Genomic DNA, 26,366 nt, shown 5'->3' with positions numbered 1-26,366 from the left:
GGTATTGACAAAACAGTACTGTATGAAAATAAATGAAAGTAAAAATAAAATACTGGTACGCAAGGGAAGAAAAAGTAGGGAATGAACGAATATAAAGATAGGAAACGAAAATTTAAAGGAAGTGGCTGATTTTAGATATCTAGGATGTCAGATAAGTCAGGACGGAAGGAGTAGTAGGGATAGTAGGGTCGTGTCGCCTTTAATAAAAAGAAGTCACTTCTATGCTCGCGAACGGTTAATTTAGAAATTCGAAAAAGGTTGTTAAAGGCGGATGATGAGGATAACGTGGATAGAGAAGGTTAGAAATGAAGAGGTATTAGAAAGAATAAGAAAACAGAGGACTCTATGGAAGTCAATAAAAAATAGGCTGGTAGGACACCTTCTTAGGCATGAAGGTCTAGTCAGAGACATATTAGTGGCAGAAACAGGAGTTAGGAGGGGTAGAGGTAGACCTAGATTAGATTACTGTTCGCAAATAGTTAAGGATGTGGGCTGTTCTAGTTTTAGGGAAATGCGAAGTTTAGCTCAGGATAGGAAAGAGTGGAGGTACGTGTCCAGTCAGTCTTAGGCCTGACGTCCTTATGATGATGGTGAGGGTTTACCTGCGGATTCGCTCGCTTTGATGTCCTAAATGTGTTAAAAGTGATGAAAAACTAATTTTTGTTGTCCTTTGAGAACAGTGTTTCTTTTTGGATTGAAAAGGTACTCCACGTGCTTTTGTGTACCTCTGAAAATTAGTGGAAGTATAAAATTTTCATGATTGGCTAGGATTGTACCATTTTTTTGAATAGTAAATAAATGATTTTATCAAGAAATCGGGGTGAAAGATGCTGCTATAAAATTTAGAGTTTTCCGACGTTTTACAGTACTTTTTTTTGATATTTCATAAAAAATATATACGAAAAATTATTACTAGTTAAAAATTTTGGTGGAGGCGCCGGGATAATTTAAAGTAAAGGCTGAAATTGAGATATAATCTGCATGTCTTTGAAGTAGATTAATGAATTTTCATCTCTTAATTACATAAAAATGAAGATAGGAGTGTTAATTTATATTTTTTTTAATATAATTTAAACTACAATTTTTAATACAATGCATAGACAACCCTACATACAGCTAATATTACAGGTATTATAATGTAGCTATAAGGAAGAATAAAAGACGATTTTTCTCTAGGAACTTACTGATCTCGATCTAATAATTAATTGATTTCTTAGGAGTAGTTTTAAAGACATGATGATGTAAAGTTAGTTGAAAACTCTTATACATTTTTGTTTGGTGAAGTTTAAAAAGGATTTAGTTATTAGTTGCGAGTGTTTATTTATTTTTTCTAATGTAAATTATTGTTTGAATACCGATAGAAAGACATTTATAATGATAGACACAAAGAATATCGCAAATTGTTAAAAAATTATTAAAAATTTTGGCGGATGCGCCGGGATAATTTAAAACGAAGGCTACAATTGAAGTATAATTCGGGTTTTGTTGAAGTAGATTGATGAATTTTCATCTTTAAATTACATAAAAATGCAGATTTATATTTTCTTTTAAGATAATTTAAACTAAAATTTTTATTACAATGCATAGACAACCCTACATACAGCTAATATTTCAACTATTATAATGTAGCTATAAAGAAGAATAAAAGACGATTTTTCTCAAGGAACTTACTTTTTTTGAGAAACTCATGGTCACTATCATTTACGACCTAATAATTAATTGATTAGCAGTAATTTTAAAGATTTAAATAAAACTTATACATTTTTGTTTGGTGCAGTTTATGAAGGATTTAGTTGTTAGTTACGAGTGTTATTTTTATGTAGATTATCGTTTTAATACCGAAAAAAAGACATTCATAATGATACACATAAAAGTTATCACAAATTATTAAAAAAGTTATAAAAAAATTTATTTAAAAGTTAAAACAAATGCTAGAATTGAATTATAATTCAAGTTTCATTGAAGTAGATTGACGAATTTTCATCATTAAATGATATACTTTTCTATGCTATTTAACTTTTTATCGTTTTTGAGATAACTTATGATTTTCTATGAAAGAAAACTTCTCTCCTTGTCCCTTTTACAGTCGAGGAGGTCAACATGGACTATTTCAGATATATTCGGTCTGATTTTTGAAGAAAACATTTTTTTTTAGTAAAATCGAAGTATAAAAAATTAAAATACAAGTCATCCAATCCAACAGAATTTAGTTCTTTTATTAATTGTAGGAACATTAAAAAAAAAGATAGAAAATTTGTAATCGTCAGTTCTTCTACTAGTTCAAGTTTCTAAAAAGTAACTCAATGCGTTGAGCATTTGTACGATTTTATTCGTTTGTATGATAGATAAATTTGACAATCGTTGATAGTAGTTGAAGACAGTTAATCCTTGTTAAGCAGAAAAAATACAATTAGCTATACAACTTAGAAATTACACATACGTAGAAATTTCATACTCCTTGATAAGTTCACTCTAGCGACTAAAGGAGGTTTAAAATTTTCAAGCCTGTCCTCACGTTATCCTGGCTACGGTACTGAAGGCAGGTCCCTGTTTATAGTAGCAATAAATTATACTAAATATTTAAATCTACTAACGTTATCTGCAAATGTAAAGTTCTCGTTGGTCCTTGTTGTGGTGTGAAATTGTTTCAACAATTTTGTAGTAGGTGTCGCTTTGAGTATCTTAAAATAATATATTTTTTATCCAAGTAGAAGTACAGGCCTGACGCTGGAAGCTGGAGGAAATTTTAAAATGACGTGGGTGCGCGGTGGCAAAAGTAGGCAGTTTTAGGTATAAAGATTGCAGCCCTCAGTCTTCAGTATTCCTATCAGGGGCGTAGATTAAATATTTAATAATAGGGATCAGTGAGCAAGTAATAGACAGACAAACAGAAGAACTAATTGTTGATGTTGGTGACAGTGATAGAGATTCCCATGATGAGAGTGAATGTGAAANAATAAGCTTTATTCTTTGTATAAATATCCGGGTTTAAATTCTTATTCAGTTACTTAATCACTATTCTTACAATAATAAATTGATCACTAATTTTAATTAATAAATTTAACGCAATCAGATGATGATGCCATCCAACTAACTAATAAAACTTTTGCTGTGTTTCTAGTTTATGTTTATTTTAGTATAATTCTTGGATTTTATTTGGTTATTCATCTCCAACAATATTAAAATATGTACAGGCCCTACGCTGGAAGCTGCGGAAATTTTAAAATGGCGTGGATGTGCGGTGGCAAAAGTAGGCAGTTTTAGGTATAACGATTGCAGCCCTCTTTCTTCAGTATTTCTATCTGGGGCGTAGATTAAATATTTAAAAATAGGGTTCAGTGAGCAAGTAATAGACAGACAAACAGAAGAACTAATTGTTGATGTTGGTGACAGTGATAGAGATTCCCATGATGAGAGTGAATGTGAAAACCAATTATAAAACAAAAGCAATAGCTTAATTTTTTCTTTTTGATAAGTCATGTTTTTACATTATTTTCTAGTACGCTACTGTCCCATCTGTATTAATACTACAATTTACGCCTATTGAAAGCTTATTTGTGTATCGGTTCCGAGTGACTTACCCAAATAGGTCATAAATGGGCAAGTACCTGCCCGATCGCTCGCCAGCTTCCTTCGTCAGACCTGTATTTACATTTTATATCAACTTTATCCAGAAAATGAATACCAAGTACATATTAACTGACTTAATTTAGTTTGTTGATTATTATCAAAACCACTTTCTGATAATTTGAAATGTGTTTTATTTATTTAGAAAATCTTTTTCAATAATTTACAGGTAAGGCAAATATTTCAATGCACTTTTAGATAAAAAGAAAATTAAACAACGTTGCAGTACAGTGCACATTAGGATATTTTTATCTACCTATCGTTTTAATCCATTAAAATGAGTAGCTTTTGTGGTGGCTGGGAAAATACAGTAATCAAAATTTTCGACATTTTTAAATTTAAAAGAGGTAGTACAAGTATCGATATGGAAGTAAATGTGACCATTTTGACTTCCAGTCCAATCAATATAATTTTATGAAATCCAATTTTGTGCATTCTAAGAATTTGGATTTGATAAAATTATTTTGACGTTACCATTTGCTTTGAAATCAAATAGTTAAGGATGTGGGTTGTTTTTGTTTTAGGGAAATGCGAAGATTAGCTCAGGATAGGAAAGAGTGGAGCTGCGTGTCCAACCAGTCTTAGGACTGACGACCTTATGATGATTATGATAATAATGATTTATTCCTACCACAATGAAGAGAAAGATACCCTTATCTACCTCGTCTAGTCGCAGGTAAAAAATATTGTTGGTACTTTATAAAATTTTTGCAACTTACCCNTTGATAAAATTATTTTGACGTTACCATTTGCTTTGAAATCAAATAGTTAAGGATGTGGGTTGTTTTTGTTTTAGGGAAATGCGAAGATTAGCTCAGGATAGGAAAGAGTGGAGCTGCGTGTCCAACCAGTCTTGGGATTGACGACCTTATGATTTTAATCAAAATCACTATTATGATAAGGAAAACAGTAAAAACAAACGCTTAGGTTGGAATAATAAGGTTAAGGTAAGGAAAGACAACACACGCGAAGTACTTTATATTGTGGTCTGTGATTGTTCCGGTTTTATTAGAGGTAGACATAACAATAGTAACATACATCGAAACAAAAATTGACGTTAAAACAAAAATTCACTTTAACTCGAATTTTCTCTAACACAAGCACAACTCAATTGGGAAAAGTTTGATTTTGTTAATTTTTCGTTTATTTATCCGCGTATTTTATTAAAATTATTATTATTAGTAGTAGTAATTATTCATAGAGCTCACGAGTTAGTCTAAGGAAACACGGTTTAATCTAGCAAATTGTTGTTGGAAATTGATAAATTATTTTCCGTTCTCTTTTGATACCCGTACAACTATCATACGATGCCTGTCGCAAAATTTAAGGGGGTGTGATAGCGGTGGTGGTTTTGCAAATAAATTAAAAACAGCGTTGAGCATGCGTGAGTAAGAGGTGCAGGTCGATGGACCACGCGGTTGGACGATACCAGCGTCGCGACGCTTGTGTTTAGTCTTTGACGCCGTCTAGAGAGTGTTATTTGGTTGACGCTGATACGTGCACGACATCCTACGGTTTTTCGTAAACAGCAACTGACAAAGGTAACAAACCATGTGAAAATAATTTGCGCCTTTTTAAGTTGAGTTATTAAACAAAAAGTTTTTATATTTGGACTTTTTAAGTGCCTCATTAAATAAACAATTATTTAATATTTGTTTTTAATGTTGGCGCTAGACTTATTGAAAAGAAAATTGCTTTTTTTAATATCTTTTTGGAATCGACTGTTTTTGCAATTTGCACAAGGTAATTAGCAGTTAACGTAATTGTAAAAATTCTCTTTTTAATTTGACGAGCTGTAAGAACCGTAGTTATTTTTGAAAAAAGAAAAATGAAGGGGTGATAGGTAAGATACTTCATACGTAACTTTACATTTGATTTTATTTTAATTCAGTAAATTTTGATACACTATCATTTAATTTTATTGCTACATATTGCAAACGTTTGCCAAGATAAAATTTGCTCATAGTAATTTTCTCCGCAGTCAAATTGATAGCTTGGCGATGATTTTATATCCGTAACCACTTTTAAAATAAAGTTGATTGATGTCAAGCACAAGATTGGAGTTTTATACTTTTTTAAATGACCAAATTAAGAAAACGGGGGATGACGCTGTTCCTTAAACTGAGTTGTGTATTAGACGTTTTAGTAAATAAAAGACATTACTTTGTAATTGTTCGAAATTTCCAAAAACGTAATATAACTTTGGGTAAAAATCTAGTGATTTGTGATTTTGTTTGCTTTGTGTCTGTTGTCATTTTGTTGTTATTTAATGCAACAAGTTAAATATGTTACAGGACATTTATAAATATTGTAGGTACCTATAGTCCAAATTTATGTTAAGCCTTTTAACAAATTTCTTGTCTGAAATCATCGTATCATCTATTTCATGTTAGATCAAAATTTTTTAGCAATATAGTTAAATTATGTAGGTAGCTATACAACTTTGAAACCATTATCCATTTTATTACCATCGATTTGTGTACCTTTACGTATTGTCAGAGTTATAGCCGAAGGGATATACGTATAAGTTTCAATTGAAGGAGTAATAGATTCAGTAAACGCAGGTGGTGCTTCCATAAAGTTAAACTGCTTACATTGTTGTTTACGATAATCTTCCTCCATGAAATTTAACTGACTTAGATTAACAGACGCTCCAACAATTTTATTCAAGAACGGGCTGAATGCGTACATACCGTGTTCAGCGACCAGAAAATTGTTAGGTATAGTTGACACGATCAAACTTGGCAAAGTCTGTAATAAATTATCTGTGAGAATCGACGTACCTTTTCCCTTAGTTCCACATGGGACTGTAGTTATTTGCTGCGGTTTGAACACGCCCTTGTTAAGTTAGGAAAAGCGTAGTAAAGACAAAGTGAAAAGGGATAACCGAATAACAGAGGTTAGAGGTTACTTAGGTGCGCAATAGATCAGGGTCGGGTTTATAACTGCCTGGTTTGATTTGCATGTTTAAACAAGTGTCTTGACTTTCCTAAATTCCTGAGAATGTTGAACTTTCATTAAAGTCTGATGCTGGCAATATGCTCAAATTCTGACTGCTTGCATCTCTTTCTTTTACACATCAATTGGTGTAATGTTATTCCTTTTTCTTTACTAGTGTCCGCTGCAATTCTTACGTGGCATTTCTTTTCAATGTTTACGATATTCTCTATAATGTCTGCGTTCTGTCAGCAATCGCTCTAGTCTAGTTAGTAAGTTGAAGGAAGAAAGTAAATGCGACAGGTTTATTGTGGACTATGCCAATTTTGAACGTCCCAACTATACATACCTCCTTACTTACATAACATTCATTTCCAAAGATTTATTTAAACAAATATGAATTCTTTGGCTTGCTATTTTAAATAGTATTTGTCTTTGGATTGTTCTTAACCTATTTTGTGTTTCGAAGATACTAGATGCAAACTGCAATGGCTTAGTTTTCATAGTAGTCGTGTTAGGTTGAGTTATCCCATTGTAGTATTTTTTTTAATGGATTATACGATACGATACAGTAATCGGGTCCGACTGACGGCGATTGTTGAGTAAGATAGTAAGACTTTTCATATGGCATCATCAAAGGCAGATTTAAGATGATGCAAACGATGCACTTTGCATTGGGCCCCCGATTAATGGAGTCCCACAAGTGGTCCCCAGCCTCGTCCAGTTATGTATTTCTTGTAAAAATGAAAATTACAGGTTAATCTAACTAATCTTCGCATTTCCCTTAACATTTGCGAACAGTAATCTTATCTAGGTCTACGTCTACACGGAGAAAATGAAAACGGAAAATTCACTTAAATATTAAACCGATATTTACAATTTATCCTATTATCCCGTTGCTTAGTAAGCGAAAATAATAAAAATTACAATTTGGATCAGAATTTGTAAAATAAAATAATTAAAAAAGAAAACGTCAAAATTGAAATTATTACAAGTTACTTTATAAATTCTACTATTTCCACAACAAATTCAGCCATTTACAATCGAAAATTGTAATTTGTGCGTTGTTATTAAAATTTACTTTTCTGCATGCACTCCTCTTAACTCCTGTTTCTGCCTCTAATATGTCTCTCTCTAGCCGTTCATACCTAAGAAGGTATCCTACCAACCTATCTCGCCTATTTCTTATTAACTTCCATAGAGTCCTCTGTTCTCTTATTCCTAATACCTATTTATTTCTAACCTTAGCTATCTAAACTGCTAAATACCGATAACCCTCTTACCAAAACAAACTTCGAACGTATTAAAGAGGATTTGTTGGGCTCTCTCAAAAAAATTGTACATTTGTCTTTGAGTGTCATTAGTTATCCATTCAAAATTATTTGTAGAAAATTTACATTTAATCATTGTCTGTTACATGTCACAAATCGACTACGTAAACTCATCTAACTCTGTTCTTAATGAACTGTAAAAGTCACTTTTACTTTCATTATAACCCCACGATAAATTAGTACTCCGTTTGTCTAAAAAGCGCGCGCCGGTCATTAAGAATTTTCAAACACGTTTATTTAAAAAATATCCAACGTTCAGCTGTTCTTTTGATCTTAAATGTAGATCATTATCAGTCCCGCTTTTAGCGTACTCCCCGTAGAATATAATTTCTAGGTCAATTTTGACCCAGTGGTGTTTCACTAAAAATACGCCCGTTGAATTATTTTTGAAAACAAAATAATCACTCTGCGGTGGTGTTGCCAAAAAATGTGTTACAATTATTTTATTTTCTGGTCGTTGAGAATCATTAATCAACTGGTATCGTGGTAGATTCATTGTGAACGAGCACTTTAAATAGTTGCTCGTTTCGTTTTTAATCGAAGTAGGTAGAATGTTAAAAATAACGTTATCATTTTCGTCATAAACAAACTTCTTTCACTTTTTCAAACGTAGCGGCAACCCTAACGTTTTGCCAAAAAACTACCAACCGTTCAATATCAAAAAGGAACCTTCATAGGGATATATCTGTAGGGGAATTATTAAATCACAGGGGTCGGTTTAGTTTTGTGCCACAGTCGAGTACAACTACGATAAAATGAAAAGCTTGTGAAATTAATTTTTGGAAATTGTGCAGAATTTTCGTTATAGTTTTCTTGTAAACCGAATTGTCCATTGTCTATTTGTAGGTATAGTGATATATCTCGGAAACTTCCCATACCCTTTACCTTTTGCGAGCATGAGGTATTAGAAAGAATAAGAGAACAGAAGACTCTATGGAAGTCAATAAAAAATAGGTGAGATAGTTTGGTAGGATACCTATTTAGACATGAAGGTCTAGTCAGAGACATATTAGAGGCAGAAACAGGAGTTAGGAGGGGTAGAGGTAGACCTGTATTAGATTACTGTTCGCAAATAGTTAAGGATGTGGGCTGTTCTAGTTTTAGGGATAAGCGAAGTTTAGCTCAGGATAGGAAAAAGTGGAGGTACGTGTCCAACCAGTCTTAGGACTGACGGCCTTATGATGATGATGACTTAATATATATCCCTGTTTCTTCTTCTAGTGTGTATCTAACTTGTTCTTCATGAAGGTATTCTACCATCCTATTTTTCCTTTTCCTTACTGACTTCCTAGGTTGTCCTCTGTCCCTTTAACTAACTCGTCCCTAACTCTCCCTTCATGAAAATGTCCTACCGTGTCGTCTTTTATTTTCGTTACTGACATCCTTAAGTATTCCTCTACCCCTTTTTACTTTTTTTATGCTTCTACTATGTCTTTAATTAGATCTTAATGAAAGTGCCCTACCATATAAGCTGTCCATTCCTTTAGTGTTTTCTCGAGTCTTCTTGGGCCTCTTTTATTCCTTTTTCCATTTCTAGTATGTCACTAGCTCTCCCTTCATGGAAGTGTTCTAAGTCTTTCTTTGTCCCTTTTTAACCTTTTTATGCTTTTGCTAAGCGTCTAACTAGTTCTTTATGAAGGTCTTCTACTATGTCAACTCCCAATTCCCATATTGACATCCTGTGCCCCTTACTCATTTTTCTGCTTGTGGTATGTGCTTAACTTACCCTTCATAGTATGCCATCTTTCTATTTCCTTAATGGCTTCCATAAGTTTTCCTGTGTCTTCCTTTTTACTCCTTTTTCTGTTGCCAGTAGCTCCTAACTCGCCTTTCATAAAGATTCCTGCTATGTCACCTCTCTTTTTCCCTACTTTTTTTGTGTTCCATGGTTACTGATTAAATTTGAGAATGCTTTCAGTCCATAAACCTCCCTTTTTTACGCAGGAGCTGAACCTTTAATTTGTAATAAGGATGATAACTTGACTGACGTAATGCTATAGGGTGTAGAGAATAAACCACTTACATGTAATATTCATTTTGGGTTATGTTACTATATTTGCTTGCGAGAGTTTACCCGATGTTTATCTTCCTTCTGCGTTACCTACGATATTTATTTTTCGGCGAGGTATATAATTTTACGTTTATTTTTAAGAAGGAACGTCGGAACGCACTTTTGCTTCATAACATGATGAAATTGGATACTTCAGTATAAGGCAGGAGCATCGCTCTGAATAAAAGTAGCACCTAATTTTCCGAAAAAGAAAAACAAAATAACAATAACAATAATACTTAAGCAAGTAAAACGCAAGAAGTTTTATACAGATCATCAAGTTAAATCAGGCGTGGAAAACGTAAAGTTAGCTCCAGATTTCCCAATACGGGCAGTGAAGTGTAGGTAATCTACTGGGTAGGGATGCCGCAATATCATGCCTAATTGGGCCAGTAAAATAGAGTGCAGTTTTCTTTTCGTGTAGTTAGGAAGTCAGATAAGTCAGGACGGAAGGAGTAGTAGGGATATAAAGCAGAGGATAGCGCAGGGTCGTGTCGCCTTTAATAAAAAGAAGTCACTTCTATGTTCGCAAACGATTAATTTAGAAATTCGAAAAAGGTTGTTAAAGGTGTATGTTTGGAGCATGGCGCTGTACGGGTGCGAAACATGGACAGTGGGTGCGGCGGAAAAGAAAATGTTAGAAGAGTTGGAAATGTATTGTTATAGGCGGATGATGAGGATAACGTGGGTAGAAAAGGTTAGAAATGAAGAGGTATTAGAAAGAATAGGAGAACAGAGGACTTTATGGAAGTCAATAAGAAATAGACGAGATAGGTTGGTAGGACACCTTCTCAGGCATGAAGGTCTAGTCAGAGACATATTAGAGGCAGAAACAGGAGTTAGCAGGGGTAGAGGTAGACGAGATTACTGTCCATAAATAGTTAAGGATATGGGTTGTCCTAGTTTTAGGGAAATGCGGAGATTATCTTAGGATTAAGAACGAGTGGAGGTGCGTATCCAACCAGTCTTAGGACTGACGACCTTATGATGATGAGTTACCACTCAGAAGGATATTTTTCGTATAGTTTTCGGCAGGATGTTTGGAGAAATTATCTCAAGTTTTTTAATTATTACAATTAAATTTGTAATATCTAGTAAATTTATTTCTGGTGGCATTTTATTTTTACAAATTCAGGTCCAAATTATAATTTTTATTATTTTCGCTTACGAAGCAACGGGCTAGTAGGATAAATTGTAAATATAGTTTTAAAAATTAGATGAATTTTCTTTTTCTTTTTCTCATGGACCTCTTCAATCAATTGCATAATTGTAGTTACCTATAAGAAGTACCTAACTCCGAAAAAAATTCTTATATACGTCCAGTGCTGAGAGTTTAGGATCAATTAAGATTTATTCAAAAGGCTATTTTGGACAAATGGATCCAAAAATACATTTTGCTTGCAAGCGTTATTAATTTGGCGTGCAAATTTTAGTCATCAGGGAAACTTTTTTAGAGCGATAAGTAGCGGGGGAAGTTGTCCGAAGTGTGAATGATCATTATCATTAATAACATTTGGTAGGACGATAATTGTCTCGTACCTACAGTTGTAATCAAATGGTCTATGTAAATTAATGTTTTAGGTAAATGCTTCAGATAATCATACCTATCATGGTGTACACATATTGTGACTATGGCTACTAAACCAATAAAAATTGTTAAAGGTGTACCTATTAATGTGAGATTCGAGTTACTTGACTTTAAAATTGTTATTTATTTTATATATGCACCTGAATTATTTCCTTAATCATTATATGTAATTCAAATTTAATACGTTATCAAAAAGTATACCCACCATTTACGTTAGAAATCTGTTAAAGAATCTATAAATTTTTTACTACTTTTCAAATAAGGTTATCTCCAGTCTCTTATAATGTTATTTTCTGTCCACTTGTCCTTTTATATCAATGAAAGGATACGTACGAAAGATAGATATGATGACCTGTTCAAACAAAATCTTATCTTCAGCGAGCAACAAAGAACATATCCTGTAAAACACAATCAAGTCATTTACAAGGCCTAATTTTGAAATCGTTCGTATATATCAGAATTTCAAAAATAATTTTGACATAAGAATTCGGATGAGTAAGGATGAATTGTTCGTTAATTATTATTAATTGATCATTTACCAGTACATTGCTGTTATTGTATTTATCTTAATTTACTAATAAAAGGGAAAGTCCTGACTCACTGACTTACTGACTGTCAACGTTCAGGCTAAAGGCTTGTGCCTAGCTAGCTGAAATATTGGACAGAGGTTTCCTTACAAGGAATAAGGGAGGATATTTCCGAAAACAATTCCTATAAAGGCGAAAAGGGATGACAGAATTTGTATGGGATATTTTTGTTTATGGTCAGATTTACTTTAAATTTTGCATTTGATCTGAAATATTAATATGAAAATTCATTTGTTGAATTTTTACCCACTGTTGTTGTAATTACAACAATTTTCCCTCATTAACCTAAAGTAGTTTGTAGTGGATAAAAAATTCGACAAATGAATTTTCATATTAATATTTCATATAAAAAACTTCGAAAAATGTCAAAGTGTTTGCATTTGATCTTTGATGTAACTATTCAAACATTTATTTCGGCATTTTAAAAAATTAGAGTTACAGTTAGCGGAGCAGGCTGATCACAGCTATAGTTTTCAATTCAATTCATCCCTTGTTATATGAATAAAAGCAATCTAAACCATAATGAGACAGAAGCTGCTTATTTTCTTAAAACTTCTGCCAACGTTTTGCCCTAAATTATGTTATGTAACATTGAGGCTAGTTAATAATAATAATAATAATAAAAGATGTGAGTGATATTCTTTGGCATTACCCCCTCTTCACTTGCTCAAAGTGACCAGTGAAAACTGAGAAGACCAGGAAAATAATAATGATTTTTCGTCTGATAAAGTCTCATAATTTAGAGCGAAACGTTAGCAGTAGTTGTTACAAAATAAACAACTTTTACCTCATATTGGTTTACGTATATTATCCCCAATAAATTTTCTTTCATACATGAAACTGAACAGTTACGAAATTACACATAGGTGCCAATTTTAAATCCCTTCTTTGATATTGAAGTCGCACCTTGCCAACTAATTTTGAGATTATTCAAATCGCGTTTGTACTTGTGCTTATCCACGGTTATTTATACTGCTAACAGGACACATATTTAAGTCAGAAATTCGTAAGAATAAGTTTTTTCGAGTATTGTATACGCGGCTATTTCTAGCGCGGATAATACATTGTACCTCTACGCAAACACAAACACCACAACAACTATCTTGTCTGTGTTTTGCCTCGTTCCAAACCATTGACACAAATATTTTGACGTCCGTTTCTTGAAATTGAACTAGCACTTTGGCCAAAAGCAAAACGCGAATATTTCCCTTTTTATGTCTTTAGAAAAGTAGGTGCATCGCAATAATTAATTGCATTTTGTAAAAATCAGCGCTACTTGTTTTTATTTACCTTCCAAACCAGTGGGATTTCTTCAGACAATTGTGGAATTCAAAGTTTCGTACATATAAACAGGGTGTGGAAGATAGAGAGGAGGAATTACTTTCTAGAAAAGAAATGGACACCTGACTACTGTTCGTTTCAAGAAGTTAGAAATATGCCCCTTCCTTTTAGTAGGATGCGCGGTAGCATAATTCCAAATTCAATCATATTTGTCTGCGAAGCTCATTTCTCTACTGATCATCGAGCGAGAACTAGACAAAAGTGTATAGTACCATTTGCAAAATTATTTAAACTGTTTCCTTAAGAAATTTAGGAAGAATTTAAGAATATGCTTTATTTAAAAGCATATTTAGCCAAAAATAATAACAGGTGAATTAACATAACGTTCTACACACCTATAAAACTTTTTCTTTGTTTTCTATTGTTAATTTATAAAAATTTTTGTTTTAAGAAATTGCTAAACATTTTCGTCTAGTACTGTACAGTTCTAGCCGATCTTCTAAGACCGCCCATCGAGAGCTCTGCTCGTTCAAGCTTGTTCTATTTCTGTCTTACTCACGCCTAGTGTGTATTCTTTCTATCTTCGCGCAGATTTCTTCGAGGTCACAATTCTAACAAATTGAAATAGACTGTACTATAATCCACTTATGGAGAATAACAGCGACATGCGGGAGAAACAGAGAAAATTGAAAAAGAACAAGACAGACAAAAACTAGATGAAATACTAAATTCATCCAAATATGCAAAGAAATACAAACAAATAAACCCAATCAACACCACTAGTTTGTTTACCTATTTATTTGCAAGCATGTAATGGATTTTTTTTTGGTAGCTTAACATGTGCTACCTACCTACACCGCACTTTATCTGGATATTTGCCACAAACGGTTAAGCCATTTTGTTTGAGTTTACTTTTCAATAATTTGACAGGAGCGTTTAAAGTTCCATTTCAATTTGGCTTCAGGTTTGTAATGGTAATGATGGTTGCTAATGAAAAATAGGTGACCACGGTAGGTGTTTATGTGTATACATACCTGTCAGTCACATTTGCATCATTAACATTTTTAATGATTGTTTTCCAATGCTAATTGACTGATGGCTTTTGTTGAAAGTAAAGTGACAACTGAAATGAAAGATAGGTCTGTCTGAATTAACATGCAAGCGTTTTTCTACATAAATATATTTTCTATTGTAACTCTGCATGGCTGGAATTATGTCTCTAAACAAGCGTCTTAATTTACCAAAATTCTGCTTGTTACACATCAATTGGTGTAATGTTTTCCTTTTTCTTTATTAGTGTCCGCTGCAATTTCTACCTGACATCTCTCTTCTATATTTGCGAGATTCCCCATAACATCTGTCATGAGTAAAACTAGGCGTTCTGTTAGCAACCGCTCTAGTCTAGTTAGTATGTTGAAAGAAGAAAGTAAATATAACAGTTTTATTGCGGATTATGCCAATTTTGAACGTCCCAACTATGTAGTTTATATAGGTACTGACCGACGACCTTGCAAAGACTAAAGGAATAATACTGCTACCCTGTTTCTCACTTGTATATTTATTTACTACATTTTCCTTTAAGTGCATAGTTATTCATAGGAGTACCCTTAACTCCCAGCCCAGTTATAGCGAATACTTTACCAGATTCTGGCTGTTTTTCTAACGCTTCCTTCGATAATCCATGTCTGGATGTTGTGGCATACAGTACGTCGAAGTTTGGACCACCAAAAGCTAGAGAAGTGACCCCAGAAACTGGCATTTCAATTTTTTTTAATACTGCCCCATTCTTACCATCAACTTGAAAGACCTTTTGATTGAATCAGATTAATTGTTATTATTTATTGCTGTCCAGGTATATATTACAACAGTAGGGATAGAATATACAGGGACAAAAAATTAGTATGCTTAGATTTAAAGATGATACCTATAGCAGTAATAGCATCTACCATGGAGAAATTAGAGATAGCTTTTAAATAAAATGGACTGCTTTGTCAATAACCCTTGTATGACAATAAATAAAAGTAAAAGATAAATACTGGTATGCAAGGGAAGAAAAAGTAGGGAAAGAGCGAATATAATTATAGGAGACGAGAAATTAGAAGAAGTGGCTGATTTTAGGTATATGGGAAGTCAGATAAGTCAGGACGGAAGGAGTAGTAGGGATATAAAGCAGAGGATAGCGCAGTCAAATCGCCTTCAATAAAAAGAAGCCATTTCTATGTTTGCAAACAGTTAATTTAGAAATCCAAAAAAGATTGTTAAAGGTGTATGCTTGGAGCGCGGCGCTGTACGGGTGCGAAACTTGGATGATGGGCGAGGTGGAAAATAAAAGGTTAGAAACGTTTAAAATGTGGTGTGACAGGTGAACGATGTGGATAGAGAAGATTAAAAATGAAAATATATTATAAAGAATAGGAGAACATAGGACTCTATGGAAGTCAGTAGGATGTAGGGGAGATAGGTTGATAGGACACCTTCTCAGGTATGAAGGGCTAGTCAGAGACATATTAGAAGCAGAAACAGGAGTTAAGAGAAGCGGTAGACCTAGATAAGATATTACTATTCGCAAATACTTATGGGAAATGCGATGATTAGTTGAGGATAATAAAGAGTGGAGGTGCGTGTCCAACAAGTCTTGGGACTGACGAAACTTATGATGATGAGGTATATAATAAGATTAAATGATGAGGTATATAATAAGATTAATTTACCAATCCACCCCTGTATATCGCGATCCAAAGGTTATCATTAGAATCAATTGTGATTCCATCAATAATTCCGGACGGCGAGATATCTGACAAATTATCTAATTGGAAAAGTATTTTCGGATTACCTAGAACAATAAAATTGCTTATCAGTAAAACTGAAAAAAAAATGAAGTTCTTCAGAACCATTCTCGATAAAGCTTACTTATAGTCCCATTTTGAACGTTACAATCAAACACTTTGATATCTTTTACAGCGCTATCAACAAAAAAGAATCTCTTTTCGTCTTTACTCCATGCAATACCATTACTTATGGTCAGACTATCCAATAGTACTTTTGCCGCCCCGTTTTCATCAATAATAAACAAACTACCCCCTGGCTCAGTTACTGTAAGGTCTAAGTTTCTGGTAAGAGTCCCTACAAAAAAAGAATATGCCAATAACCTTTATTTTTTAAATCTTCGACTTATTCATTTTACATATTCTTATTTGTTTGAAAAATAATAGCAAAGGTCAGTCAGATGTGGATATTCTGTAGTTTTCTACTGAAAGAAAATTATTTATTGATAAATACCAAGCCAGAGTCGCCCTAGACTGTCTGCCTTTCCATCATTAGCTTGATTGCGTGGTTTATCCGGTTCTAAATCGTCAATAATTGATTCTGAATAATCGACAAATCCTGAATTATTTGTTTCTCCATCCCAGGTCAAAACCCACACTGCTTTGTCACAGGTTATAAGAAATTTATTTTCTGTGCCATCAATTGGAGTAACGGTACCAATTGAGTGTGCTTTTCCTAAAAAAGTCCTTCCATTTCAATGATTAAAATGTGCAGATTACAGCGGCCCATTGTCGAAGACCTTTTCTTCTTATTTTGTATGAATACTTGTTTGGTTTAGATGCTCCAATAAGCCTTTTTTATTATTATTAAAAAAAAAAAAACGTATACCTCGAGAATTTTAAAATATTGAGTGATTATTAAATTGTATTTCAATTGAACAATTTATTATCTATTATAATAGTTCTGTTATTTCAAGCGGCAGATTTGAAGAAAAAGAAAAGGTTTAAGTGCTTATTACTAGTTAATAATTAACCAAGTCTCTTTTGCTTGTGTTGTTTCCGAAATTATAATGCTAAGCTTCGGGTTTTTAGTCTATTATAACTTCTAGAGCTTGCGGTTAGTTACTACTTCTTTATAAATTAAGGTAGTACTAATTAAAGAGAACGTTAGATACTCTGAATTATATAAGGAAAACAAAAGTAGCATCATAAATTATCAAATTACTTTTAGTTGAGCTCAAAGCAAGTATTTCTTCGCTGTTATATTTCCTAATTAAAGTTAAGGGAAAGGTCTCCAACTTTATTTCTAAACGTTTCATCAGCAAAGTTTAACGTTTTATATATATATATATGTAATAAGTTCGTGAAAATCTAATTTTAGAGCTTCAGATTCGGAAACTTCAGTCCCTGTGTGATATCGACAGATATTCGATTTTACACTTTTTGACATTAATTCATTTCGCTACTTTACCGATTTGTTGATGGGTCAGAATTCCATCTTTGAGTCGAAAAACTGTCGGGGAAAACGTATTAACATAATAAAGAGCCTGCTTTCTCGGATCCCAATGTGGTCCCTCGGCGTGCCATGTCGCTGCTGTCACAGGAACTATTTTGTAAACACTATCGCTGGACGGTAGGGCCCTGCATTCAACAACAAAGCATTTAATTGTCGTATATTATATTAAATTAATTCGTTTCATTACTTTTCTCGACACTCACAAGACATTGGTAACGGTTTTCTACAATTTTCTAGGAGCCTTGTGGTAAAAATATTACAATAGCACTTACACAATACAATACACACAAGTCCTTTAAGACTTATCATATTATATTTTATACACCCTTGTCTCTTTTTGTATACGACATGTGTCATGTATTTGTCAGACTATGACATACATATATTAGTAATTCGTTTACGTATATTTTTTCTACCAAAACGAGGACACAGTTTTCCTTTATACTAAAACATTTCGTCACCGAAAGGATTAGATTGACATTAATGTCGGCGATATATAGACAAAACGCGAAACATTTCACTTATAATGACAAATAATTTTTATAATTTGAACAAGCCTTTTTCTTACCATCAACTTGAAAGACCTTTTGATTGAATCAGATTAATTGTTATTATTTATTGCTGTCCAGGTATATATTACAACAGTAGGGATAGAANTATTAGTAATTCGTTTACGTATATTTTTTCTACCAAAACGAGGACACAGTTTTCCTTTATACTAAAACATTTCGTCACCGAAAGGATTAGATTGACATTAATGTCGCCGATATATAGACAAAACGCGAAACATTTCACTTATAATGACAAATAATTTTTATAATTTGAACAAGCCTTTTTCAGGTAATAGGCAAGTTACTCTCTGAAATTGATACGGTATTTTACATGTCAACTGCTTTAGCCTCTTTTATGTCCAGTTTCTCCAATTTATGTCCAATTTGTTCTCATATTAGATGTAATACATGATTAATAATGAAGCCCTAGAAACACGTTATTTTTAAGTGTTTCTTTGACTTTTACTGTTTTAGTATTCATTAAAGCTTAATGGTTTGTGCTGTCATACTAGTTTTATGATTCAATTTTGTAACAGGTTGCTCTATTTCGAGCATGTTCAAGTTTAATTTGCAAGATGTTTAACCAGATTTAATTATCTTGGAGTTTGAATCCACTATAATCCAGGACGTGTAGGAATACTAACATAAAAATTTAGACGTTTATTTTCTGTAAATATTAAGTACCTGTAGTGGTTATGATTTATTGTTAGTTTGAAAAAGCTTTGGTTTATTTCAAAACAGAAAGTAATTAAACAGGTACCTAACCTAAATTCTTCGTAAAGATTGAATAAGGAAAACCTAATTTTTTGTAGGTACAACATTAAATAAATTGAGAGAAATATCATTTAATTAATTTGAAAGATTTTGAGCACTTTTTGAACATTTACAAATTTCAAAAAAAAAACAAATTGAAGATTGTAGTCACCTGTGTACAGATAAAAGGAAAAGAGAAAACCGAGTGATAGTAAGCAGTGCAGCAGTTAGAGGTTGCTTACGTACCCAAATGATCAGGGTCGGCTTTATAATTGCCTGGTTGGATTTATATCTTTAAACAAACGTCTTTGCTTTTCTAAATTCCTGAGAATGTTGAACTTTCTTTAAAGTCCGATACTGGCAACATGCTCAAATTCTGTTTGTCTGCATCTCTTTCTATTACACATTGATTGGTGTAATGTTATTTTTTTTTCTTTATTAGTGTCCGCTGCAATTCCTACCTGACATCTCTTTTCTAGATTTACCTATTTACAATATCATTATAGAAGTAGGCGCTCTGTTCCGCTCTAGTCTAGTTAGTAAGTTGAAAGAAGAAAGTAAATGCAACAGTTTTATTGTGGACAATGCCAATATTAAACGTCCCAACTATACTATGGCAAGGAAAAAGCATCTTCGCTTATTTAAAAATAGGTTAGCCAATCAGCTGTGGTCTGAGATGAAGAATTCCGGAAAAACCCCGCCAAAAGTCAAAAAATCAAGGCAGAACGTCGAAGGGAGCACGCGTTGTCGATCGATAAAGATCTATTATGGATATCTTCTAAGATATGATATAGTTAGAGACAGAAACAGGAGTAGATAGGGGCAAAGGAATTAACTAGTGATATGGGTTGTCCTGTTTTTTTAGGAAATGCACACGATTCGCGAGAGTTACACAATAGGTAAAGGCTTTTAGGTGCAAGAACCCTGCGACACCCCCTCCCCTTCCATTGTATAACCATGTGGTAATTTTCACCAAGAATAAAACAATTAAAAAGTCGCTTTTATTAAAATTAAATTAAAATTAACTAAAAAAACTGTTGTATGTTTCCTTGGTATCGATAGTCATTCATATTGTTTCCAGTTACTCCCAATCCTTCTATAGCGAACGTGCTTCCCGCAGAAGGCTGTTGATTGAGCATGGACTCGTTAAAACCGTGCCTAGACGTTGTTACGTAAAGTATGTCAAGATTTTTTCCACCAAACGCAACAGAGGTAACATGCGACACCGGCATCTTAATTACTCGGATAAGGTTTCCAGTTTGAGAATCCACATTAATAACCTAAACGTGAAGGGTTTTTAATAACGGAACAACTTCGAAATATGGATTACAATTAAATGTTGTTGTCTAAGCTGAAAACGTGATTGTTATTTAATTTTAATTAACGGTATTCGAGGAAATAACGCAACGAGATCACCGTGAGATAATTATTTTCGAAACTGAAAATATATTTATTTCTCAAACAAAAAAATGTTGGTTTGTATCCTATGAAGACTTTTTTGTACCGTATAAGCGAGATAGGTTCCTAGGACACCTTCTCAGATATGAAGGTCTAGTCGGAGACATATTAGGGGCAGAAACAGGAGTTAAGAGGAGGAGAGGTACATTTAGATTATATTACTGTTGACAAATAGTTAAGGATGTGGCATGTTCTGGTGTTAGGAAAATGCGAAGATTAACTCAGGATAGGAAAGAGTGGAGGTACGTGTCCAACCAGTGTCAGGACTGACGACCTTATGATGATGATGTTGATAGAGAAAAATCAATTTAATTTTGTTGTAAGTCGTACTTACTGCGCCTCCTCTATATAAGGCTACCCAGAGGTTATCATTCGAATCGGCGGCCATTCCATCAGGGATGACATCGGATGCATAGGACGGATAATCTGATAGCTTAAATAGTTCCTTCCAGTTACCTATCGCAGATACAGTAATAGTATTAGGGGTAAGTAAATTAATTTTTCGACAGAATTCATGATCTATAATTTAGGATTTGCACAATATCGATAAAATCCAATATCGGAGAGACTAGCGCAGATTTCGTTATCGGTGGTATACTTCGGTCAGTTTCTGTAGCGATGTGACCTTCAGTTTGACCGGCGCAAAGTAGAAAAGAACAGCACTAGTCCAGAAAATAAAGGAGACAACTCTCGGCCAAACTCTTAACCGGTGAGGAGCGTATAATCCGTACAGTACTGCACGGAAAAATTGACCATTTTATCCACTACAATTGCATTGTTCAAATGTGCTGTTATTGGTATCATTTACTACTGAAAACATCAACGAGATGTTTATTTATATTTAAAGACATATTAAACGCTTGTTTTCGACTCGCACTATTATTCATGATTGAACAAAACTTTTGGCAGGTACTGTATGAAAAAGTATGTTTAATGAACAAGAATTGAGAGTATAATGAGATTTTTTCTCTCTACCTACGATTTATCAGCGCGCACCCAAAACTTTGGAAGGGGCACATCGCTAGAGAAAGTAAATGAAGTATAAAAGTTTAATTCGGTGCATTAGGGGAATTATAGGCTAAAGCTCTATTCGTCGCTATATGCGAAGGCTTTTATCTGAGTTAACAAACAAAAACAATTAAAAGTACAAATTTTCGCCTTTATATATGCGAATCGTTATGTCTCTAAGGGGAGAATGGGTGATAGCTATAAAGTGGTGCTTAAGTCTCATTGAATCTCGTCAGTACACCGTGGAGTTGGAACTATGGACGGCGCGGCGTGCGGAGGAGATCCAATGTACTGCTGTTTGTCTTTTATGGCACCTTATAACGGCGACATTTAAAACTGAAAAGTACTGTATGTGTTTTACATTTACGTACTAAGTGTTCCATCTTCACGGTTGTAATCAAAGACTGTGACTGTTCTGTTGGTGCTGTCTATGAAATAGAATTTCGTGTCATGACTGTTCCAATCAAGTCCGTTACTGATTGTAGTGTTTTCGAAAAGTTTCTTGGCTGTTCCATCGCAGCGTAACATGTACAAACTGCCCCCTGTTGTTGTAACAGTGTCGTCTGCATTTCTTGTCAGGGTACCTACAATTAAACAAAAATGAAATCCGAAAACTTATTTAATCTGGTCTCTTTAAAAGACATAAAATAACTTTCGTTGTTCGTCGTTTTTTCAAAAATCTTCAAATCCTATGTATACTCCTTTTTTTTATCGTTTTCTCTATTTTTATCTTGCGCGTTCCCCTGTTTCTTCTAAACCCGAATTGACTATCCTCTATAATTTCTTCCGCCCTTTCTACATCTTTTTTTTTGTAGATTGTAATTAAGTTTTTTAATTCTAAAATGGTCGCATCTCTCCACGTCGCTATTTTTTGGTATGACTAATAATTCGGAGTTTTCCCCGTGTCATATATATATATACATATATATAACATTCTTATAAAACCAACAACCGATGTTTCAGTCTTATCTGCAGGGCATTATCAGTTGTTTTTTATATGTTAATTTACTATATTAATTAGTTTTTATCTATAGAACCGCTGCGCTTTTCAAATCTTATCAGCTTAGTAAGATAATGTTCTGACTAGAAGAACCCACATGGAAGAAATGTCATTTGTTGGTTTTATAAGAAAAGATAACTTTTAAACTTATATTTGCATTGAGTCGTTCATTTTCTTTGTTTTGTATATTATATTATTATAAAGTGCTACGTTATGCAAACCTAGCCAAAATTGCCCATGTGTGTCAGCTTTCCCGTCGTTGATTTGATTGTTTGGTTTTGTTGGCTCTAAATCATTGATAAACGGCCTCCTATAGTTTATAACAGCAGAATTATTAGCCGACCCGTCCCAGTCCATAATCCATGCATTTGTATCGGAGGTTATTAGAAATTTAGATTTTGTGTCAGCAACGGGAGTTACTGTACCAACAAAGTCTGCGTTACCTAAAAAAGATGTTCCTCAAAATTGCTTTTGTTGCTAAAACCACAACATATGAATCGCTCACCAATTGTTTGAGTTGTCACGATGCCATCTTTCAATCGATAGATACCTGTATTGAACGCGTCCACAAAATAAAGTGCTTGCCTTTTTGGGTCCCAATGGGGAGCTTCGCCATGATCGATGGGACCAGTAACGCGATAAATTTTTATGTTTTTATTTGAATATGCTACGTAACCGTTACTAAGTGGGCTGTAACAATTATTAGTTTGTAAAACTACAAAGATAAGCAAAAAAATATTTTTTTAGTCTTATTAGTTAATCTTAGTGGTCTAGGAAGCTAATGAAAAAGTTGCATTTGCACAATTACAAATAAGAGAATGTTTTAACACTTACATCGTTTTTGTTTTAAAGAAAAGCTATTTGATTTATAAATTTTTTTAATTTTTATGTTTTATGTACAATTTTAAAATTATCTTCACAAAAATTGTGATTACATTATTTTTATTAACAAAGCACAGCTGAAAGAATCCCATATTACATTCTTTATGGGTTCTTTAATTATAGTTTTAAAGGATCTTCCAGTTTGTCCAACGTAGATAACATCGTAATCATTACAGTAAACTTGCAAATGTTATCTATTTTCGAAATTTTGCTGTGTATTATCTAACATTAGACCTAGATTGCTTTTATTGGAGCATATATAGGAGATAAACTGTACATTTACTTTTAGCAATTTATGAAATTTCTAATTTATTATTGACCTACTTACTAACGTAGTATAAATAGTGATAATGGCCTAATAATCCAAAACATTGCAAGCGAATACTTATTAAAACTTTGTAAAACATTTCAATAAGTGTTTGCTTATGTTCAATCGCTAATAATTCCAAATATGATATAAGCATTGCATAAGTAGTCTTATCAAATAAAAAAATGCTATTGCAGTTGTTGACGTAGATTAATTTGAAATTTAAACTAACTAGAGCAAATTTCGCAATTATGTTCTATAACTATAACATCGAATTTTTTGTACTGCAGGAACTTTTTATAGGGTAGTAAGTAATTTAAATTAGAAGAAAAATTGGTATCCGTTATGAACCTACGTGACTCCGTAAAGGGATAATGGTTTCTATTAATAAAAACCAAAATAAATTGTTAAATGATTCAACTTTTTGAGATGTTAAGTTTTGAAGGGAATTTTCGTATATACTAGACACCCATAAAATTACAAAATATGTATATATAATATAACATAACGAAATAAATAAATACATTTTAAGTAATGTATCGTAAAATTACAGTTGTAATACCAAATTCGAATTTGAATAGTATGCTTACATTAATTATTATAATTAAGTTGATTTATTAAACTTACAGAAGAAGGAGGAGTAATGAACTCAAGAAAACCGAACAAGCCATCTTAAAAATGAATGTTTTCAGTTAACTTCACTTGCTTTGTTTCACGCTTCTTCTTCCCCTTAACACTTCTTCATTCTTTAGATACAAATACAGATATGAAATTTAATAAAGAGTGCGTTTATTTATATATGTTTCTGTTTTTATCTACATCTATCTTAATTGTTCAAAACACTCGAAAAACCAACTTAACGTTTAACAAAGCATTGTCGTTGAAAGATGTTCGCGATACTTACTAAACAACTATCAACTTGCGAATTTTTAGTAGGTAGGTAAATTTTAAAAAAGCGAACCACCGAATCGTTGTTATACATCTGCACTTTGAATCTTGTACCTTACCTTTACCATTTTTACAGTTCCGTTATAATCTTTATTATTACATTGACCTGTTGAGATTCCGTTTGTGTCACCGCCTCTCTACTGTTTTCTTGTCGTTAGATAATGCAATTGAAGTGCCCACTTGAACAATCGATATTAAGAAACAGGAAATACTATCTATGTATCTATTAGTTTCATTAATTTACTATTTATTTGTTCTGTCTCGTTTGGTACAAAAAATAAAATAAAGCAAGCATTACCGTCCCTTAATGTGTATTAAAAGCAAAAATGTACGTTTCCGTTCCATTTCAGGTACTACATGGAAAAATACAAAGAAGGCGTTGCGCATATTGTATGAAATAAGTGCATTGTTTGATAATAAAGAATGCAGCGTAGTTAGACAGCTTCCGGCAGACTTCACGTCTATCTCAAATCAAATTTGCATCACGTATTCTATATATGCACATTCTGCTCTTTGGCAAACTACTGAACGTATTTCCAACAGCAATTTCCACACAGCAAAAATAAGTGCCTATATCTGTCTAAATTATTTGAATGGGTTAATTTGGGAAGTAAGTTTCTATCAATGAACACGACTTTGGAGACCTTTCATCCCGTCGGGGCTAGAATTTCTCTTTCCACTCCTGACGAATTGGAAAGGAGAGAAGAAATCCATCGCAATAATTTGCTCCTTCACGAAGCTGTTATCAAAAATGACACCGAAACCGTTCGAAGAATATTAAAAGAACCGGTGGATGTCAATTCTAGAAATAATGTAAGTTGTAAATTAATTTTTCTAGTAAACATTGTTGCTAATAGAAATGCATGCACACTTTTAAACATTAACAATTGGGTCCCCTTTATTGGAAAACTTAATGCAGCAAGATCGTGGAAATTACTAGGATTTTTTGAGTAATTTTTTACCACGATAAATAATGTTTCTTATTATTTAATGCTATAAGAATTACGTGTTTTATCGTTCAAGTTTCATTGTCATCTGTCTATTAAATAACATAGAAATAATCTAATAAGTATTAAATTAGTATGGACGATCTCCTATGCATTGGGCATCGAGCAGGGGAAACACAGATATAATGGAAATGCTTATTTCATCTAATTGTGATATAGAATCCAGAGACAAGGTAAGAAAAAATAAAGCTATTGTTCAAGCAATAATTTCTTTACATGACAAGTACAAGTACTTATCGTTAAATGAAAAAACTTTATCGATGATATTTATTGAGGAACAAAGAAACCAAAATCAACCATAATTGGGAACCGCATAAAGTACGATAATAAAATCAGTTTTGTTTTGTTTTTTTACCTTTTTAGACAATAGAACAAAACAAAATTCTTGTCAACAACGTGTGGGTTCTTTTACAAGAGTTGTCCGAATTGAAGCCATCGCGACTTAATTTATACATATTGTAATGTTCTTGGGTTTAACAAAATTTACTTCTAAGACTGACACTAATTATTAATATATCACTATTCACTGCGCTATTTATTTCACTGCTATCACCGTCAATTTATTTCTCGACTCATTTCTGCAACGGTCAATTTATTTCTTCCCCCCTCGGCGATCGTCTCTTCCTTTAAATACTCTTTTGTTTACTTTCTGGAACCCTCTAGAAACATCCGGATCGTTTATTTTTTCTTGGAACTGTTTAACTGCTTTCCCAGAACGAAGGTACGACACACACATTTACAAATACGGCGCACAATACAATACAATATAA

At 33.2% G+C, this 26,366-nt stretch overlaps 3 protein-coding genes across 7 annotated transcripts in view; 1 reads left to right on the top strand and 2 right to left on the bottom strand.

Annotated features, from left to right (window-relative positions):
* The first annotated feature begins 5,045 nt into the window (after positions 1-5,045).
* LOC108735709 (ankyrin repeat and death domain-containing protein 1A-like) overlaps positions 5,046-26,366 on the top strand; it is a 35,068-nt gene continuing 13,747 nt past the window's right edge. The window contains exons 1-3 of one of the 5 annotated variants that reach the window (XM_025974536.1): positions 5,046-5,168; positions 24,940-25,402; positions 25,671-25,769. In XM_025974536.1, coding sequence (XP_025830321.1) covers positions 25,214-25,402; positions 25,671-25,769 — 288 coding nt within the window. In that variant the 5' untranslated portion in view covers positions 5,046-5,168; positions 24,940-25,213. The remainder of the gene's footprint in view (positions 5,169-24,939; positions 25,403-25,670; positions 25,770-26,366) is intronic. The other 4 variants (XM_025974537.1, XM_025974545.1, XM_025974539.1 and 1 more) reach the window with 4 other exon arrangements.
* Positions 14,933-18,216, bottom strand: LOC108735710 (regucalcin-like). Its single transcript, XM_018467808.1, has 6 exons — positions 17,870-18,216; positions 17,638-17,807; positions 16,681-16,902; positions 16,312-16,524; positions 16,113-16,234; positions 14,933-15,208 (listed from the first exon to the last, which is right to left on the bottom strand). The coding sequence occupies exons 1-6, from the start codon at positions 18,037-18,039 to the stop codon at positions 14,960-14,962; spliced, it is 1,146 nt and encodes a 381-aa protein (XP_018323310.1). The 5' UTR covers positions 18,040-18,216; the 3' UTR covers positions 14,933-14,959.
* LOC108735711 (regucalcin-like) lies at positions 19,974-24,411 on the bottom strand. Its single transcript, XM_018467809.1, has 6 exons — positions 24,269-24,411; positions 22,958-23,142; positions 22,674-22,895; positions 21,824-22,036; positions 20,779-20,900; positions 19,974-20,266 (listed from the first exon to the last, which is right to left on the bottom strand). Exons 1-6 carry the CDS (start codon positions 24,310-24,312, stop codon positions 20,012-20,014), a joined length of 1,041 nt encoding a protein of 346 aa, XP_018323311.1. The 5' UTR covers positions 24,313-24,411; the 3' UTR covers positions 19,974-20,011.

This window comes from Agrilus planipennis, unplaced genomic scaffold (genome assembly GCF_000699045.2).
Source record: "Agrilus planipennis isolate EAB-ADULT unplaced genomic scaffold, Apla_2.0 scaffold86, whole genome shotgun sequence".
In the NCBI taxonomy this organism is placed as follows: Eukaryota; Metazoa; Arthropoda; class Insecta; order Coleoptera; family Buprestidae; genus Agrilus; species Agrilus planipennis.
The sequence above is the reverse complement of the archived record's forward strand: the minus strand, read 5'-3'. Positions and strand labels throughout refer to the sequence as shown.

Excerpts from the sequence above, each read along its gene's own strand:
- LOC108735711 (XM_018467809.1), bottom strand. The coding sequence starts at position 24,312 with ATGGCTTGTTCGGTTTTCTTGAGTTCATTACTCCTCCTTCTTCT. Across the intron at positions 22,896-22,957 it reads CGTGACAACTCAAACAATTG|GTAACGCAGACTTTGTTGGT; the intron begins GTGAGCGATTCA and ends CATCTTTTTTAG. Across the intron at positions 22,037-22,673 it reads ACATGGGCAATTTTGGCTAG|GTACCCTGACAAGAAATGCA; the intron begins GTTTGCATAACG and ends GTTTAATTGTAG.
- LOC108735710 (XM_018467808.1), bottom strand. The coding sequence starts at position 18,039 with ATGACACATGTCGTATACAAAAAGAGACAAGGGTGTATAAAATATAAT. Across the intron at positions 16,525-16,680 it reads TCTAGGGCGACTCTGGCTTG|GGACTCTTACCAGAAACTTA; the intron begins GTATTTATCAAT and ends CTTTTTTTGTAG. Across the intron at positions 16,235-16,311 it reads CGTTCAAAATGGGACTATAA|GTAATCCGAAAATACTTTTC; the intron begins GTAAGCTTTATC and ends TTATTGTTCTAG.